The sequence below is a fragment of the Eleutherodactylus coqui genome, chromosome 1 (genome assembly GCF_035609145.1).
Source record: "Eleutherodactylus coqui strain aEleCoq1 chromosome 1, aEleCoq1.hap1, whole genome shotgun sequence".
Classification (NCBI taxonomy): Eukaryota; Metazoa; Chordata; class Amphibia; order Anura; family Eleutherodactylidae; genus Eleutherodactylus; species Eleutherodactylus coqui.
Window position 1 is genome coordinate 383,839,574 of NC_089837.1, and position 19,176 is coordinate 383,858,749.

Sequence of the window (19,176 nt, forward strand, 5' to 3'; positions counted from 1 at the left end):
AACAGTGGTGTGCAACCTTTGTCGCGCCAAGAGCAGCCGGGGAGCCACCACCAACAGCCTCACCACCACCAGCATGCGCAGACATATGATGGCCAAGCACCCCACAAGGTGGGACGAAGGCCGTTCACCGCCTCCGGTTTGCACCGCTGCCTCTCCCCCTGTGCCCCAACCTGCCACTGAGATACAACCCCCCTCTCAGGACACAGGCACTACGGTCTCATGGCTTGCACCCACACCCTCACCTCCGCTGTCCTCGGCCCCATCCACCAGTGTAGTTCAGCGCACCGTCCAGCCGTCGCTAGCGAAACTGTTGGAGCGCAAGCGCAAGTACGCCGCCACGCACCCGCATGCTCAATCGTTAACCGTCCACATAGCCAAATTTATCAGCCTTGAGATGCTGCCGTATAGGGTTGTGGAAACGGAGGCTTTCAAAGCTATGATGGCGGCGGCGGCCCCGAGCTGCTCATTTCCCAGTCGCCACTACTTTTCCCGATGTGCCGTCCCAGCCCTGCACGACCACGTCTCCCGCAACATTGTACGCGCCCTCACCAATGCGGTTAGTGGCAAGGTCCACTTAACTACGGACACGTGGACAAGCACAGGCGGGCAGGGCCACTACATCTCCCTGACGGCACATTGGGTGAATTTAGTGGAGGCTGGGACAGAGTCAGAGCCTGGGACCGCTCACGTCCTACCCACCCCCAGAATTGCGGGCCCCAGCTCGGTGGTGGTATGTTCGGCGGTGTATGCTTCCTCCACTAAAGCACCCTCCTCCTCCTCCTCCTCCTCAACCTCTGTCTCGCAATCTAGATGTGTCAGCAGCAGCAGGACGTCGCCAGCAGTCGGTGTCGCGCGGCGTGGCAGCACAGCGGTGGGCAAGCGTCAGCAGGCCGTGCTGAAACTACTCAGCTTAGGAGATAGGAGGCACATGGCCCACGAACTGCTGCAGGGTCTGACAGAGCAGACCGACCGCTGGCTTGCGCCGCTGAGCCTCCAACCGGGCATGGTCGTGTGTGACAACGGCCGTAACGTGGTGGCGGCTCTGCAGCTCGGCAGCCTCACGCACGTGCCATGCCTGGCCCACATCTTTAATTTGGTGGTTCAGCGCTTTCTGAAAAGCTACCCACGCTTGTCAGACCTGCTCGTAAAGGTGCGCCGGCTCTGCGCACATTTCCGCAAGTCCCACACGGATGCTGTCACCCTGCGCACCCTGCAACATCGCTTTAATCTGCCAGTGCACCGACTGCTGTGCGACGTGCCCACACGGTGGAACTCTACGCTCCACATGTTGGCCAGGCTCTATGAGCAGCGTAGAGCTATCGTGGAATACCAACTCCAACATGGGCGGTGCAGTGGGAGTCAGCCTCCTCAATTATTTTCAGAAGAGTGGGCCTGGTTGGCAGACATCTGCCAGGTCCTTGGAAACTTTGAGCAGTCTACCCAGGTGGTGAGCGGCGATGCTGCAATCATTAGCGTCACCATTCCTCTGCTATGCATCTTGAGAAGTTCCCTGCAAACCATAAAGGCAGATGCTTTGCGCTCGGAAACGGAGGTGGGGAAGACAGTATGTCGCTGGATAGTCAGAGCACCCTCCTGTCTATATCTCAGCGCATTCAGGAGGAGGAGGAGGAGGAGCATGAGGAGGATGAGGAGGAGGGGGAAGAGACAGCTTGGCCCGCTGCTGACGGTGCCCCTGCTGCTTGCCTGTCATCCTTTCAGCGTGTATGGCCTGAGGAGGATGAGGAGGAGGAGGAGGAGGAGGAGGATCCTGAAAGTGATCTTCCTAGTGAAGACAGCCATGTGTTGCGTACAGGTACCCTGGCACACATGGCTGACTTCATGTTAGGATGCCTTTCTCGTGACCCTCGCGTTGCACGCATTCTGGCAACTACGGATTACTGGGTGTACACACTGCTCGACCCACGCTATAAGGAGAACCTTCCCACTCTCATTCCCGAAGAGGAAAGGGGTTCGAGAGTGTTGCTATACCACAGTACCCTGGCGGACAAGCTGATGGTAAAATTCCCATCCGACAGCGCTAGTGGCAGAAGGCGCAGTTCCGAGGGCCAGGTAGCAGGGGAGGTGCGGAGATCGAGCAGCATGTACAGCCCAGGCAGTGCAACAGTCTTTAAGGGCCTGGACAGCTTTATGGCTCCCCACCAAGACTGTGTCACCGCTCCCCAGTCAAGGCTGAGTCGGCGGGAGCACTGTAAAAGGATGGTGAGGGAGTACGTAGCGGATCGCACGACCGTCCTCCGTGACGCCTCTGCCACCTACAACTACTGGGTGTCGAAGCTGGACACGTGGCCTGAACTAGCGCTGTATGCCCTGGAGGTGCTTGCTTGTCCTGCGGCTAGCGTCTTGTCGGAGAGGGTGTTTAGTGCGGCTGGGGGAATCATCACAGATAAGCGTACCCGCCTGTCAACCGACAGTGCCGACAGGCTAACACTCATCAAGATGAACAAAGCCTGGATTTCCCCAGACTTCTCTTCTCCACCAGCGGACAGCAGCGATACGTAAGCAATACGTAGGCTGCACCCGCGGATGGAAGCTACGTTCTCTCTCACCATCCAAAACGGGGACATTTCTGCTTCATCAATCTGTGTCTAATATTCCTCCTCCTCCTCCTGCTCCTCCTCCTGAAACCTCACGTAATCACGCTGAACGGGCAATTTTTCTTAGGGCCACAAGGCTCACTCATCTAATTTTTCTAAACAATTTTTATATGTTTCAATGCTCTTAAAAGCGTTGAAACTTTAACTTGAACCAATTTTTCGTTAAACTGGGCTGCCTCCAGGCCTAGTTACCACTTAAGCCACATTAACCAAAGCGATTAATGGGTTTCACCTGCCATCTTGGTTGGGCATGGCCAATTTTTACTGAGGTATATTAGTACTGTTGGTACACCAATTTTTTTGGGCCCTCACCTACAGTGTAATCATAGCAATTTGTATGTTCTTCGCCTGCACTCATGGTACAGAAGTGTGTGTGGGGTTGGCCTACACTTTAGCTACATAAATGTAACTTGGGCCTTGGCTATACTGCAGCTACTGAAATGGAACTAAGACTGCGCTCCCACTGAACTGCTGCTTCGGAATTGTTCCTGGCGCCTGTGTAGGCTGCTACAATGACTTAAATGGAACTAAGACTACTCTCCTCCTATACTGCTGCTTCGGAATTGTTCCTGGGGCCTGTGTAGGCTGCTACTATTACTGAAATGGAACGAAGACTGCGCTCCCACTATACTGCTGCTTCGGAATTGTTACTGGGGCCTGTGTAGGCTGCTACTATTACTGAAATGGAACTAAGACTGTGCTCCTCCTATACTGCTGCTTCGGAATTGTTACTGGGGCCTGTGTAGGGTGCTACTATTACTGAAATGGAACTAAGACTGTGCTCCCCCTATAATGCTGCTAGTGATATGTTAGTGGGGCCTGTCGCTAATGCTACGGCTGAAATGTTACTAATTATGGGCTCTGCCTATACCGCTGCTAATGGTATGTCTCTGGGGTGTGGAAACAGAGGCTTCCCAAAGACATGATGGCGGCGAGGCCATTTCCCACCAACGCGGTTACTGTTAAGGTACATATTACCAGTCAGACTGGGGCATGCAGTGTTGGCCGAAACCCACCTGCATTAAGCACGACATTACTACCTCAGCTGTGTTGGGCAATGCAATGGGATATTTCTATGTACCGCCGGTGGCTTCCTGGCACCCACCCATGCTGTGGGTCCACAGGGAATTATAAATGCATCTGTTTCCACTTGTAAAGAACCCCAGTCTGACTGGGGCATGCAGTGTGGCCCGAAGCCCACCTGCATTAAGCACGACATTACTACCTCAGCTGTGTTGGGCAATGCAATGGGATATTTTTGTGTATCGCCGGTGGGTTCCAGGGAGCCACCCATGCTGTAGGTGCACACGGAGTTTAACCTACATGTGTCCACTTGTAAAGAACCCCAGTCTGACTGGGGCATGCAGTGTGGGCCGAAGCCCACCTGCATTAAGCACGACATTACTACCTCAGCTGTGTTGGGCAATGCAATGGGATATTTTTGTGTATCGCCGGTGGGTTCCAGGGAGCCACCCATGCTGTAGGTGCACACGGAGTTTAACCTACATGTGTCCACTTGTAAAGAACCCCAGTCTGACTGGGGCATGCAGTGTGGGCCGAAGCCCACCTGCATTAAGCACGACATTACTACCTCAGCTGTGTTGGGCAATGCAATGGGATATTTCTATGTACCGCCGGTGGCTTCCTGGCACCCACCCATGCTGTGGGTCCACAGGGAATTATAAATGAATCTGTTTCCACTTGTAAAGAACCCCAGTCTGACTGGGGCATGCAGTGTGGGCCGAAGCCCACCTGCATTAAGCACGACATTACTACCTCAGCTGTGTTGGGCAATGCAATGGGATATTTTTGTGTATCGCCGGTGGGTTCCAGGGAGCCACCCATGCTGTAGGTGCACACGGAGTTTAACCTACATGTGTCCACTTGTAAAGAACCCCAGTCTGACTGGGGCATGCAGTGTGGGCCGAAGCCCACCTGCATTAAGCACGACATTACTACCTCAGCTGTGTTGGGCAATGCAATGGGATATTTCTATGTACCGCCGGTGGCTTCCTGGCACCCACCCATGCTGTGGGTCCACAGGGAATTATAAATGCATCTGTTTCCACTTGTAAAGAACCCCAGTCTGACTGGGGCATGCAGTGTGGGCCGAAGCCCACCTGCATTAAGCACGACATTACTACCTCAGCTGTGTTGGGCAATGCAATGGGATATTTTTGTGTATCGCCGGTGGGTTCCAGGGAGCCACCCATGCTGTAGGTGCACACGGAGTTTAACCTACATGTGTCCACTTGTAAAGAACCCCAGTTTGACTGGGGCATGCAGTGTGGGCCGAAGCCCACCTGCATTAAGCACGACATTACTACCTCAGCTGTGTTGGGCAATGCAATGGGATATTTTTGTGTATCGCCGGTGGGTTCCAGGGAGCCACCCATGCTGTCGGTCGACAGGGACTTCACAATAGGGAGTTGTACCTGCCTGTGTCTATGAATTAAAAAGCCTGGTCTGACTGGGGCATGCAGAGACACCTTGACAGAATGAATAGTGTGTGGCACATAGGTTCCCCATTGCTATGCCCTTGTGTGCAGCTCCTGATGGCGGTGGCACAGGATTCTATTTCTCATTGCTTCTGTACAGCATTGTGGGCTATCGCCCCGCCCCTTTTAAAGAGGGTCGCTGCCTAGCCGTGCCAACCCTCTGCAGTGTGTGCCTGCGGTTCCTCGTCATGGCAGACGCACTTCTAAATAGACATGAGGGTGGTGTGGCATGAGGGCAGCTGAAGGCTGCGCAGGGACACTTTGGTGTGCGCTGTGGGGGGAGGGGGGGGCGGTTGGGCAGCATGTAACCCAGGAGAAGTGGCAGTGGAGTGTCATGCAGGCAGTGATTGTGCTTTGTTGGAGGTAGTGTGGTGCTTAGCAAAGGTATGCCATGCTAATGAGGGCTTTTCAGAAGTAAAAGTTGTTGGGAGGGGGGGGGCCCACTCTTGCCGCTATTGTGGCTTAATAGTGGGACCTGTGAACTTGAGATGCAGCCCAACATGTAGCCCCTCGCCTGCCCTATCCGTTGCTGTGTCGTTCCCATCACTTTCTTGAATTGCCCAGATTTTCACACAAGGAAACCTTAGCGAGCATCGGCGAAATACAAAAATGCTCGGGTCGCCCATTGACTTCAATGGGGTTCGTTACTCGAAACGAACCCTCGAGCTTCGCGAAAAGTTCGTCCCGAGTAACGAGCACCCGAGCATTTTGGTGCTCGCTCATCTCTAATAATAAACCGTGATGGCCTTTGGGAATGTATCTTTTTTGATGATCAAAAAAGATAATCAAAAAAGATACATTCCCGAGGGCCTTCACGGTTTATTATATATGTTTTGTTCTGTCCAAATTTTGGATTTCATTAATAAAGTTAGTAAATTTTAACAGGTTCTTCGTTAGTGACTATCTTTGAAAAATATTTGAAGAATTACTGCCCCGGTGACTTCCCCATCACCCTCAACAATTTTTCCTACATTGTTTGTTTTATAAAGGCCCAACACTTTCAGTATTAATCTGTTTATTTTTTTATATAATTGAAAAACAGTTTATGGTTAGTTTTACTTTCTTTGGCAATGAGTCTGTCTTCATCTTTGCTGCTTTTATCAGATGTTTACATAATTTCTTTTTTTCCCTTATAGATTTTTTGTGCTTCTTCACTGCCTTCTTGTTTCAGTAGTTTAAATGCTTTCTTTTTGCTGTTTATTGTCCCCTTTATATGTTTATTGAGCCACATTGGTTTTTATTCCAGTAAGGTATGAACCACTCACAGGAAGTATGATGTTTTTAAGCATTTCCCATTTATTGTCTGTACTCTTATTGTTGAGGATATTGTCCCAGTCAATATGGTTTAGGGCATTTAAGAGCTGGTCAAACTTTGCCTTCCTAAAGCTTAGTACTTTTGTAGCTCCCTTATAAACCTCTCTTGAAAGACAAGTTAAAATGTATTATATTATGGTCACTATTTTCCAGTTTTCCCCAATCTGCATCCCATCAATCTAGCTGGGTCTTGCAAAAGTTGGGAAGGTAATTAACTTTAGTAACTGACAGAAAGTTGTTACCGTTATGAGAACCGGTTCTCCTCATTATGACTTCCAGTTCGTTTACTTTATTGGTCAGACTTCTGGTATTAGTCACCATACAGTTTTGAAAGTCTTAGTTCTTTTCTATCTTAAACGCATCCCTATTTTGCCAGTTCTAACCGTACTGACCCCTACCACCGCTCTACTCTGATTTCCATTACTTAGCCACAGGTCACTGTCTACACTGTCTTCCCCTTTATCTCTCTGATCCCCCCCCCCCCCCCCCCCCCAGTCACTAGTTTAAACACTCTGCAAACATTCTAGCCCTCTTCTTCCCCAGCACAGCTGCACCCTCCCCATTGAGATGCAGGACTTTTTTGCAGAGTGTGCTGTAGTTTTTATTTGCATTATTTTGGGGTATGTACAAATTTTTAATTTTTAAGTTGTTGAATTTATGTGGAACATAATTTCAGGACTTATTTTTGAAGCAGGGAAAAGACTCATGTTGGCAGATTGAAACAATCCCAAGGGGCACAATAAAATTTAGAGGTATATTACCATGTGAGACATTTATGGCATATAAAAGGGATATACCATACATGTCTGATAGGTGAATTGCACTTCAAAAACACCCACCTATTGGGAAACTGGGGGTGTCTTTCTTCCGCTCTAGAAAAGAACATGCAAGCAGGCAGCTCTCTTCATTATCACTTGATAAGAAGCTGAAACAACTGCACTTATGTAAGGGTAAGTCTCCACCCCATCTATCTTTTCTGGACTGCCACACAGGAGTAATGTTATACCCTTCCCTGACAATATATGGAGTTCCAAAGATAGCACGCATTATGATACCATTAGTACTTGCCTGTCCCAGCTCCCACTGCTTATCCTTCTTACATGTAATATACATGGGAGCATGCCAGACACAAACAAGCATATCTGAACAAATGTTTGGGGCTGTAGAGAAGGTGTTGCAGACTACAAGTTGTCCATACAGTACAAACTAAAGTACACATATTTTATAGAAAGATACATCTATAGTTATATATTTACATATATTACACACATATGCATAAATGACACATACATTTGCCTCCAATTTAATAGAATTTTAAGTCTGCAGTGAAACATTGCAATTGAAAGCTCTACAGAATATTTATCACTGTTTTACAGCAAGCCAAGTTTAGGTAAAGTTTACACCCACCTGGGATGACAAATAAGTACAATTAGCATGGTCTTACAAGATAGTGTTTATGCCTCATAAAAGTTTAATTTAAAAGAGCGAAAACTACTAAACTGAGCAGCAACTGACTTCTTAAAATTAGCTTTGAATGCAAAATGAGGGCAGGGACATTTCATTTAGTTTTACTTTGACAATATAAATATTTAAATAGAGCAAGCCCAGTCAAGAATGCAGATACAGCAATTAAGACATACACCAACAGCAGAAAACCAAAAAAATAAGTGACACTGACAAAAGGCACTGGAGGATAACCAGCCCAATCGAGGCATTGCAGCTTGCTATTTTACTTTGTCACTTAAAGCTCTGCCAGTTCTGATTCAGCATTGTTAAACTTATTTGATGAACCACGCTCCTGATTGCTTATCTAAAGAGCACACAGCTGAATTCATGCAAATTCATAGGTAATGTTGAATAATGATAACATATCTTGTTTATGGGTTATTGAACTTTGGAGGATAACTATGAGCACAGTTATGCACAACTCTCATTTTAAGCTGACAGCTTGCTTTCCTGATATTAAATATTCTATCTAGTGCTTTGCAAAAAAAAAAGAAGAACTTTTGTTTCACATCATCCATATATTTTTACTTTGAGACATTATATCTGCATAGTTAATATACAGTTATATAAACTGGGACATCTCAGACTAGCCATTCATTGCGGCATAATGTTTATTTCTCTCCAAAGAACAATAGAATCCCCTTTCACGGTAACTGCTAGTTAAAACGAAGCTCTGGTCACAATATGCATTTGCAGTTACTTTTTTTATGCTAAAAAGGGTAGTCTGAGTTAATTTTACAAAATCCATATTTGCCATGCCTAAACATGATAAAAGCTCCGTACTCACCTTTCCTGGCTCCCCATAACTCTGTATTCCATGCCAGGTTGGTTTGTAGACCGCAGAGGCAATCTGAAAGCTGAAGCCAATCACAGACCTTAGTGCTCAAACTCTGAGCTCTGTGATTGGTTACAGTCAGCCTGTGAAGTCCCATTTACAAGCTGACTGCAGCCTGTAAACACAACATCAGAGGGAAGATGGGAGCTGTAGCATTAGAGTATTTGGGTGACGGGAGAGGGGAGTATAGGTTCTTTTATTAAGCTTAGTCATGGGGAGCACATATTTAAAATAACTCGAATAGCCCCTTTAAGAAAAAAAAAGTTTGATGCAAATTTCTCATTGAGGGCTCAGTCACACGGGCGCATCGGCGCCCGTGTTACTGTAGGAGGAAGACGGCCGTACCTCAAGACGGATGTCTCTCTGCAGCGGCGGGAGAAAGAACGTGTGACCGGCTTCATTGCTGGTCATGTGTTCTTTCTTCAGTGCTGCGTGGAGTCGTCTTGAGGTACGAACGTCTTCTTCCTGCAGGAAGGGCTCAGTCACATAGGTGCATCGGCGCCTGTGTACGGGTGCCAAAGCGCCCGTCTACGGGTGCCGATGCGCCCATGTGACTGAGCCCTAAAAGAACATCATTTCCCTACCTTCAAAATCAAAAGTACCATTAAAGGGACATCCATTTATATTCCTTGCAAATGTCCTATTATTATTATGTTGTGTCCGTTCAAAAGTGTACTTACTTTCTTAAAGGGGTTACCTGATTTATAATATCTCAGTAAAACCCATTTTATGCAGCAACATAAGAAATAGGCATATACTCACCTCTTCCGGCTCCCTGTGTCCGTTTTTGGTCTCCCACTGTAGTCTCTGTTTACAGCTGCTGCCCCCTTAGCTTATGGGGTGTCAAAGGGGCATTAACCAAAACTGTTTAATATCTTTTCTGTTGATTTGTCTAATGGGAGAGCAGACCAGTCCCCATACTATGCTGCTTTTACATACAGCAGCATAGTTCTGTGACATATCTGCTTTAAGTTGTCTAGTACATCCAGGATATATGGGTTTGATGAGGAGAAGTAGCAGTTTGATTAAAGTCATGGTCAACAAGTAAACTGGAACTGAAGCTAATTATGGCAATCAGAGCAATTTATTAGAAAAAGTTCACATTGTTTCAAAAGCCTGTTTCCAGGTTACAGATAATTTAATTCCAATCCTGCCAGAAGAAATCTAAGTGTGCATGATATACCCTAATGTGGCACTAGAAAAAGAATAATCAGGACAGTGCTCCAAAATATATGTAGAATAATATAGGAGAAGACATAAGAGAGAAGCGGATTTACCTAGTAGGCTTGAAAAAGGTGTTTTAAACACACCAAAACGTGTTGACATGTCATGAATAAAATAGCCTTTTGGCTTTTTATTCTGACCAATTGGACATTTTCTCGGAAGGGGTTTTGTTAAACTTTATACCTTCTCCTCTCGAAGCAAGTGGAATTCTAACAACAATCCATCCCTCTTATGAGTGCAGAAGGATTTTTTCATCTGTTTTCTCTCTATTTTGGCACTAGCCAGCTAAAAACAAATAATCTGGATTTCAGGGTACTATTAGTAACTGTCACGCCTGTTTTGCGCGCACAATAACTGCAAACCAAAATATAGAGTCTCTGGCAGTGCACACCACACTATCAGGAACTCCCTGCAAAACAAGGAAAAATAATCAAAGGAGGGTAACTAGAGGGTGACAACCCTTACCTACTAGTGGATGGCCTGCCCTGATAAGGACGCATCCACCCTCATGCCTGTGCCACTCGCTAACCCTAGCAAACGACAAAGTAAAAAACAACACGAGTAAAGTAAAAACCTCCAAAAATAAGTATCAGTAAAAAATCTCTGAACTTATCTCAGAGGTCTGCTGAAATAACTGTGGAAACTAGATCCAGTGACGTTCTCGCGCCACAACTGAAGGAGACTAAACTGAAATTGACCAGCACACAATTCAGGCCAGAAGGGAACTAAAAATCCTCCCCAATAGCATTTGGGAGACTGGGTAGTACCACAAAATTGCACATCTTACTAAAGCAATCAACCACCACCCAGATGATTGTATTCCCTTTGGAAAGTGGCAAATCCAGCATAAAATCCATGAACAAATGAGTTCAAGGTTTTTCAGACAGGCAAGGGTAACAACTTTCCGACAGGAAGAGTCCGAGGTGTTTTGCTTCTGGCACATACCTCACATGCAGAAACAGAACTAAAAACATTCCTATATAACCCTGACTACCAAAAGGTTCTAGAAAATAGTTTCCTAGTATTATTTATTCCGGGATGACCTGCCAAGACCAAACTGTGTATCTTGGACAGAGCTTGCAATCACAAATGTATCAACACAAAAAGCTTCCTTTCAGGAAGACCAGATAGGGCCCAATCTTGAGACTAATGAATCTGCCTAATCAAATCCAGTGACACCGCTGATACTACTACAACTTCAGAGAGAATCAGCACCAGAGGTCCAGACAACCAGAGCTAAAGTCATGAAAAAGGCATCACCCCTGTGAGGGAAACAAAAAATATATTTTCCGGAATGGTGTAATTGGTGTAACCTTTTAATGTGAAGAAAAATTGAGAATAGGTGTATTAGCCAAAAATATCTCAGTTTATCATTAAAACCAATTTGTATACATGTTTCAAGGTGTTTGAACCTCTTCCTCATTATTTGCAGCACCTTTCGAATACGAGCTTCTCCCTCTCACAACAGCAATTCAGCTTAATTTTTTATCCTATTTTCTCTTCACCAGGGTTGATACATCTTTTTTTTTCTATTTCTCCACAAAGCATTGGCCCTGATATTTTCACTATCGGGATGGTATGGGACTACAAAGTTAAAACATGAAAAGAACAAGGACCAGCGCACCTGTCTTGGATTAGACCTTTATGCCGACTCAAGGTAGATCAACTTTTTATGGTCAGTGAACACCATCACTTCATGTTGTGCTCCTTTAGGGTTGCTTCACACGAGCGTGTTTTTGCGCATACATAGGTGAGCACCTACGTACAAGCAAAAACACGCATGTATGCAGCTGCCTGCATTGTTTTCAATGGAGACGCGGCTTCTGCCGGCGGCTCCATTGAAAATAATGCTCTGCCGGCACCCCTGAATTGTTTTTCAGGGAAGAGCTTTACATATAAGCCCTTCCCCAAAAAACAATCATTTTAGCGTAAAAAAAAAGAACTTGCCCTTCGCCGTGGCTGTGTTCTCCACGGGGATGAAGGACACATCTGCCGCATGCGGCAGATGTTTCCTTCACCCCAGCTAGTTAAAAGAATTCCCTGCTGCTACATTTGCCACATCTGTGGCAGATGCAGCAGAGGAATTCTTCAATTCTCTACCGCAGCTGTCATACATGACAGCTGCGGTAGAGAATCCTGCTGCCGGCATCCCCGTCATTGGATTTCAGGGAAGGACTTTAAACATAAGCCCTTCCCTGAAAATCCAATAAAAGTAGTGTAAAAAAAAAAAGGATACTCGCCTGCCTTCAGCTGCGGGGCTCAGCCACGTTTTCTGGTGCTGTCCCTGGCTCTGTAGTTCTGAGCTATCACCAGCCGGGGATTCAAAATCCCCACCTGCTGGTAGCTCTGATTGTGATTGGCTCAGCGCTTCAGCCAGTCATAATCAGAGCTACCAGCAGGCGGGGATTTTAAATCCCCGGCTGCTGATAGCTCAGAACTACAGAGCCGGGGACAACAGCAGAAGTCGAAGCTGAGCCCCAGCAGCTGAAGGAAGGCGAGTATGTTTTTTTTAAAAATTTTTACACTACTTTTATTGGATTTTCAGGGAAGGGCTTATGTTTAAAGCCCTTCCCTGAAATCCAATGACAGGGATGCCAGCAGCAGGATTCTCTACCGCAGCTGTCATATGTGTCAAAAAAAAGGATACTCGCCTGCCTTCAGCTGCGGGGCTCAGACACGTCTTCTGGTGCTGTCGCTGGCTCTGTAGTTCTGAGCTATCACCAGCCGGGGATTCAAAATCCCCGCCTGCTGGTAACTCTGATTGTGATTGGCTGAGCGCTTCAGCCAGTCATAATCAGAGCTACCAGCAGGTGGGGATTTTAAATCCCCAGCTGCTGATAGCTCAGAACTACAGAGTCGGGGACAGCGGCAGAAGTCGCAGCTGAGCCCCAGCAGCTGAAGGAAGGTGAGTATGTTTTTTGTTTTTTTTTTACACTACTTTTATTGGATTTTCAGGGAAGGGCTTATGATTAAAGGATTCTCTACCGCAGCTGTCATGTATAACAGAGAAACCTCAAACGAACTTGTGATAATAATTGGTGAATCCGAGAAATCTCTGAAGGTCTTTAACATTTTCTGCTCTCACCCAATCTTGAACTGATCTAACCTTCTTTGGGTCCATCCTGAGTTTACTCAGGGTGACTATATGACCCATAAAGGAAACTTCTTAAATAGCAAAGACACATTTTTCTTTTTTTTTTTGCAAATAATTTATTCTTGCATAGTGCACGGAGAATAAGACATACATGGGAAATATGAGATTCATAGTCTGGCGTAAAATAAGAATATCATCAAAATATATGAGTACAAAGTGACTGATAAACTTATGCAGAACGTCACTAATCAAGGCTTGAAACACCACGGGTGCATTGGTTAGATCAAAAGGCATAACTAAACTTTCAAAGTGTCCATCCAGGGTCTTAAAAGCCATCTTCCATTCATCTCCTTTTTTGACCCGAATCACATTTTAAGCACCCGTAAATCCAACTTAGTAAACGAGATAGCCCCAAATAACTGACTAAAACGTTCTGGGATGTATGGAAATGGATATGAGTTTTGCTTCATAATTTTGTTCAATTGCCTTAAGTCACAAAACAAGGAAAAATCCTGTGGCCAATGGAAAATGAGATGGATGAATATGCCCCTTTTTTAGGCTGTCCTATATATACTCCCTAAGGGATTGTCTTTCAGGAACCTTGTACAAGCAACTTTTTTGTAGCCTACAGCCTAGGACAAGCTCAATAGAACAATTCCCTTTTCGATGAGGTGGTAACCTGTCTACTCCCTCTTCAGAAAAAATGTCTGCAATTTTTATACGAAATCAAGTAGTTCACCCACCTGAACACTTCTGCAGACATACTATTTTGAGTACAGGAAGGATTCTATTTGATTAAATCCCCCTTTTCCAATCCACCACCGGGTTGTGCAACCGCAACCAAGGCAAGCCTAGCACCACTTGCACTGGGAGTGATTCCATGACATGCAATGCAATAGTCTCGGTGTGAAACAGACCAATTTTAAGACAAATGTCCATAACAACATATTCTAAAAGTTTCTGAGATAAGGGGGTGGCATCAATAGCGGGCACTGGAATAGGGTACTCTAGTGTTTTTACCTCTAAACCCATGTGCTTGACTGCTTCACGATGGATTAAGTTGACATCAGCTCCACAGTCCAAAAATGCCATCACCAAAAAAAATCCCAATAGCAGAACAGATCTCGGCAAGAAGGTCTAACTTAGAGAAAGACATCCAAGCAATCTGTGGGCCTAGGGGAAACTTCCCTCCAACCTCCTGACCACCCAGTATCTATGATCGAGATCTGCAATGTGGACAAGTTTGGATGTAGTTACCTATTTGGCTGCACAGAAAACAATGTCCCCCGAATTGGATTCTGGCCCCATTCCTAGACCCCTTGGACACAGACCCTAACTGCATGGATCGTTCACATCTGACAATTCCATAGAGAACCAAGATATTGGTTCCCCATGTCATTCTCTTACATGCCGCCCAATGTGGATTGCCAATACCATAGCAATATCCAAATTGTGAGGCGCCAGATGTGAAATCATGAGATCTTTTATTTTATCAGTAAGGCCAAAACAAAGCAAGCTACGTTAAGCTTGATCATTCCCTTGTGTCTTTATCACCCAGCGCTGAAACTACATCAACCTGATGCAAAGCCCTGATCTTTCCCTCTGTCAATGACACCTTGTCCAGGTCATCGTAACTTAGTCCGAGAGAGAAAAAAAACTATCCACTCATGACAAAGCCTCGGACGTTGGGGATAAAGAAAAAGCCAAAGCCTGCAGGTCTCCCATTATGTCCATTATGCCCGAGGAAGTACCCTGAGAGGTTCAAAAACTTGCTATAACATCATGTATTTTTATTAGCCATTAAAAGGTATCATATCTACAAGATTACTTGTTTGTTTTTTTTTACTGAGAACAATTACACTTTGCAGATCTCCCTGTAATATAGAAATCATGATCCCCACTCTCTAACTCTCAATACCTAAAGAAATGGGGCGCAATCTAAAATACAGTCTACAGGATTCCCTAAAGAAAATAGACTTCTGTTACTTGACAACTAGTCCGGTAAGTCCAGCTTCGGTTCTTTCACCAAGCTCAACTGTACCAGTTGCTGCCATTTCATTTTGGGAACCTCAATTGCCAAGGCCCTGAACTGATCAGACAAGGTCTCTATAGGATCCATAGTACTACACCCAAGATCTTATGGAGCAGTATGGGCTGCTCAAACTGTTATGTCTGCTTTGTGCATGCAATAACTAAAATATAAAGTTTCTGGTAGTGTTCACAGCACACTCCTCGGAACTCCCTGCATACAAGGAAAAATTAACAACGTAGGGAAACTTTCCCTAAGGACAAATAGAGGGTGACAACTAGAGATGAGCGAACGTACTCGGTAAGGGCGATTTCGCAATTGAGCACCGCGATTTTCGAGTACTTCACTACTCGGGTGAAAAGTACTCGGGTGTGCTGTGGGTGAGCGGGGGGTTGCAGCGGGGAGTGGGGGGGAGAGGGAGAGAGAGAGGGCTCCCCCCTGTTCCCCGCTGCTACCCCCCACTCCCCTCTGCAACCCCCCGCTCACCCACAGCGCACCCGAGTACTTTTCACCCGAGTAGTGAAGTACTCGAAAATCGCGGTGCTCGATTGCAAAATCGCCCTTACCGAGTACGTTCGCTCATCTCTAGTGACAACCCTTACCTACTAGTGGATGGCCGGCCCTGATAAGGATGCATCCACCCTCATGCCTGTGCCACTCGCTAACCCTAGTAATAGACAAAGAAAAAACAAACCAAAAACCTCCAAGAAATAATCTCAGTAAGGAATCTCTGAACGTATCTGAAAGGACCGCTGAAATAACCACGGAAACTTGATCCAGTGATGTCCTCACTCCACAACAGTAGGAGACTGAACTGAAATTGACCTTTACAGAACTCAGGCCAGGGGGGGACTGGAAATCTTCCCCAATTACCCCCAGCTGACACACCCATCAGAGTCAAAGAAGATAAATGCACGGTCAGGCTTCAAACTGACACCACAGTAACATTAGACAGTCATGAGTTAAACATTAGATGGTCTTCTATATGAATGTTGGATCACAGTGCTGCATAAAATCTCAATTTAGAAATTTAATGAGCCATGGAAATATTTAGCAACCAAGCTTAAAGTAGTCTATGGTGAGCGCAGCCTTATATATTGGTTTCCGCTGAGAAAATAACCATAATATTTGGGGATGGATTACTAGTAACATAGCATTTAATCATATTTCTAACTGTGAAACTCATTTTCTAATATTTAGCAATATACCAGTCATAGCGTGTATTTAACATTTCTCTTCTTTAGGGCTGAGAGTGTTGTAGTTGTATTGCAAAGATTTAAAATCAATATAATTACAGTATACTTTTATAGCATCACTATTCCAACAATACAATTATTTATTTTACAGCATCCGTTCTAGCAGCGGTATTCATCCTCCCAACTCAAAGCTTAAAACGCCAACCTTCAAAATCCATCAGGCACAGGAATTACTTCTAACATACCAACCAATAAACCAAGAAATATAATTGCATGCCCCTTTCTAACATACCGAGCATTAAACCAAGCATGGTTAAATCCAAACCGCTAACTTTCTGAATGTGTAGATTAAAATCTCACTAGCAGACAATGTACTTACACAACTGTATTGTGCGCTTCTTAGTTTATGTCATTTGTTGTTATCCGCATGAAGTATTTTTACACTTACTAATGGAATGACATTAAGAAAATCTTTTTTTTTAAGCAAGATACAAAAGAGTTTTGTGGGTTCCCATGCGTAATATTTCACACATTTTATGTATGGCATAAACTAAATCATTTGATAAAACAACAGTAGGAAATCCCATTAATCCTAGGATCGTCAGGGCCAACTAAAAGCATTGCATTGCATGCTTTATTGGTCACCATTTACAGCAAGGGATAAATTGAAGTGCCTACTGTGAATAATTTGGTTAAAAGTATATGTCACAAAATTTCAGCAACTGAAGCAATCTGTTTTCTGTGATAATAGAGTGTACATTTTAAAAAGCATATATTAATACACCTTGAATTACATATAAAGCATACTGATGGGATACAAATTATAACTTACAGAGAATGGCTTCTGTGCACATTTTGTTTTCTTTGAGTATCAATCAAAGCCTGTGGCACATTCCTAAACAAAGATACCCAGCTGGTTGTGCCATTCCCTGCAGACACCTCCAATGTTCCTTTATTTGCCAGTATTTACAGAATAAAGGATTTCTGAACCTCAAATAGAAGCATTGTTCCTATCACTTTATATATTACTCAAACGTATTTGCATCATTTGTAGAAACATCTAATAAGCAAAGCACATTTCCTGTTGGTTGCCATTTGAAACACTTAAAAGGACTGCAATTACAAGGTTAATTTATTTGATGCTTAAATGGCTATTTTAGGTCATCACCGGTCACTACCCAATCATCATCAAGACAGAAAGCAGGTTGGTGAATGGGATTTCTACACTAAATAAAGCCACAAATAAAAACTGGTGTTTGGTGGCATTGAGAGATAATGGGCAGCTTTAAACAAGAGAAGCGACACTCAATACTGCAACTGTTATTCTTTACTTTTTTAGCTTTAAATCGTACTTCTAGTGTGGAGTTAATTTCAGTAAAATAGTATATGGGACTTCTATTGTCTGGAATTCTGCAATAAAATCTATCATTTTCCATGTTGATGCTAAGAGATACACATGGATTTCAAGCAGTGTGATAGGCTGTACACTATTTTGCAATGGGCTTTTGGTCTTTTCGCACTAAAGACCCGTTTATACTGGTCAATAATTAAAGGTTGGTTAATGATAATGGTCCAGGGTAAACTAAAAAAAACAGCAATGAAGAAAATTATGTTAACCTGATCAATAGTGCCCCCATTAACAGGTTGCTCATTTAGGAAATGTCAGTTTTACGTAGGGATATTTACACAAAATGTTGTCTAATCCATGTCTCTTCTTGGTTTGCTAAAATGACCCTTCCCATCAGCTTTGAAGATCATACTGATGGATAAAAGTTGGACCATTGTACAGAACAAACACTTTTACCCCTATTTCCTCATACATTCTTAGTAGAGATGAGCGAGCGATCTCGCTAAGGGCAAATACTCAAACGGGGGGTGGGGAGCTGTGGGGGAGAGCGGTCATCCTCGCCGGCACCTGAATCTTTTGAGACGAGTGGGCAGGTACTCACAAAAGGCAATACTCGCTCAAGTATTTGCCCTTAGTGAGTACGCTCGCTCATCTCTTATTCTTAGCATTTGTGAGCAGGGCCCTCATTCCTCTTGCGTGAATTGTTGATTATTTTGTTATTCTGTAATGACTAATTGTATTTGCATATGTAACCTCTGATTTGTAAAGTGCTATGGAATATGATGGTACTATTTAACCCTTTGCAATCCAATTTTGGATTCAGGGTTTCCTAGGGGACTTTCTCTTTCTGCCATTATACAATGGCGCCATCTGCTGGCTAGAGTCAGTACTGCGGTTTGTGACATGCTGGAGAGGCCGCTGACAACAGAGCGGACAGTAATCTACAGTAAGAATACCCTGCTGGACGTCTTCCGACATTGGAGCTGCACAGCCTTCAATCAGAATGTCTTTATATGTCAGACAGTGGATTGGAAAGGGTTAAGATTATTATACAACCTATTAGTTGTCAATAGGGTAATAAAAAATAAAAAAGAACTTTAAGCAATGAGGATAGTGATAGGATTTTTAGGAAATGCAACAGCAGAAACTGCAATGCCCTAATGTATAATCTTTCGATCTTCCAAGCCAGAAATATATGTACAATTAAAACCTTTATTAGGCTGTTTTTGCATTGTTTTAAGACTTGCCAAATAAATGAAAATATATAAAGAAGCATACTTTACATCTTAGCAAGTAATCTTAGATTGTTGCTCATTGCTACTATATACAGGACACACATTAAATGTTCTAGAAAAAGGTAAAGCAAACCTGAAAAATTCCATAAAGGAAAATCCATATCCATGCTGTTCTGCAATCCCAGCACATACAACATTTGCTGATGCCCCAATCAATGTACCGTTTCCTGCAAGTAGAGGACATGTCATTGGTACATACTTGAGTACATTTTGTCAATGTCA

At 44.4% G+C, this 19,176-nt stretch overlaps 1 protein-coding gene across 1 annotated transcript in view; it reads right to left on the reverse strand.

The window, feature by feature from the left end:
- The window catches only part of OCA2 (OCA2 melanosomal transmembrane protein), a 277,343-nt gene that overhangs the window by 20,861 nt on the left and 237,306 nt on the right, over positions 1-19,176 (reverse strand). Inside the window, exon 23 of the mRNA XM_066579296.1 lies at positions 19,028-19,121. Within this exon, the coding sequence (XP_066435393.1) occupies positions 19,028-19,121 (94 nt within the window). The remainder of the gene's footprint in view (positions 1-19,027; positions 19,122-19,176) is intronic.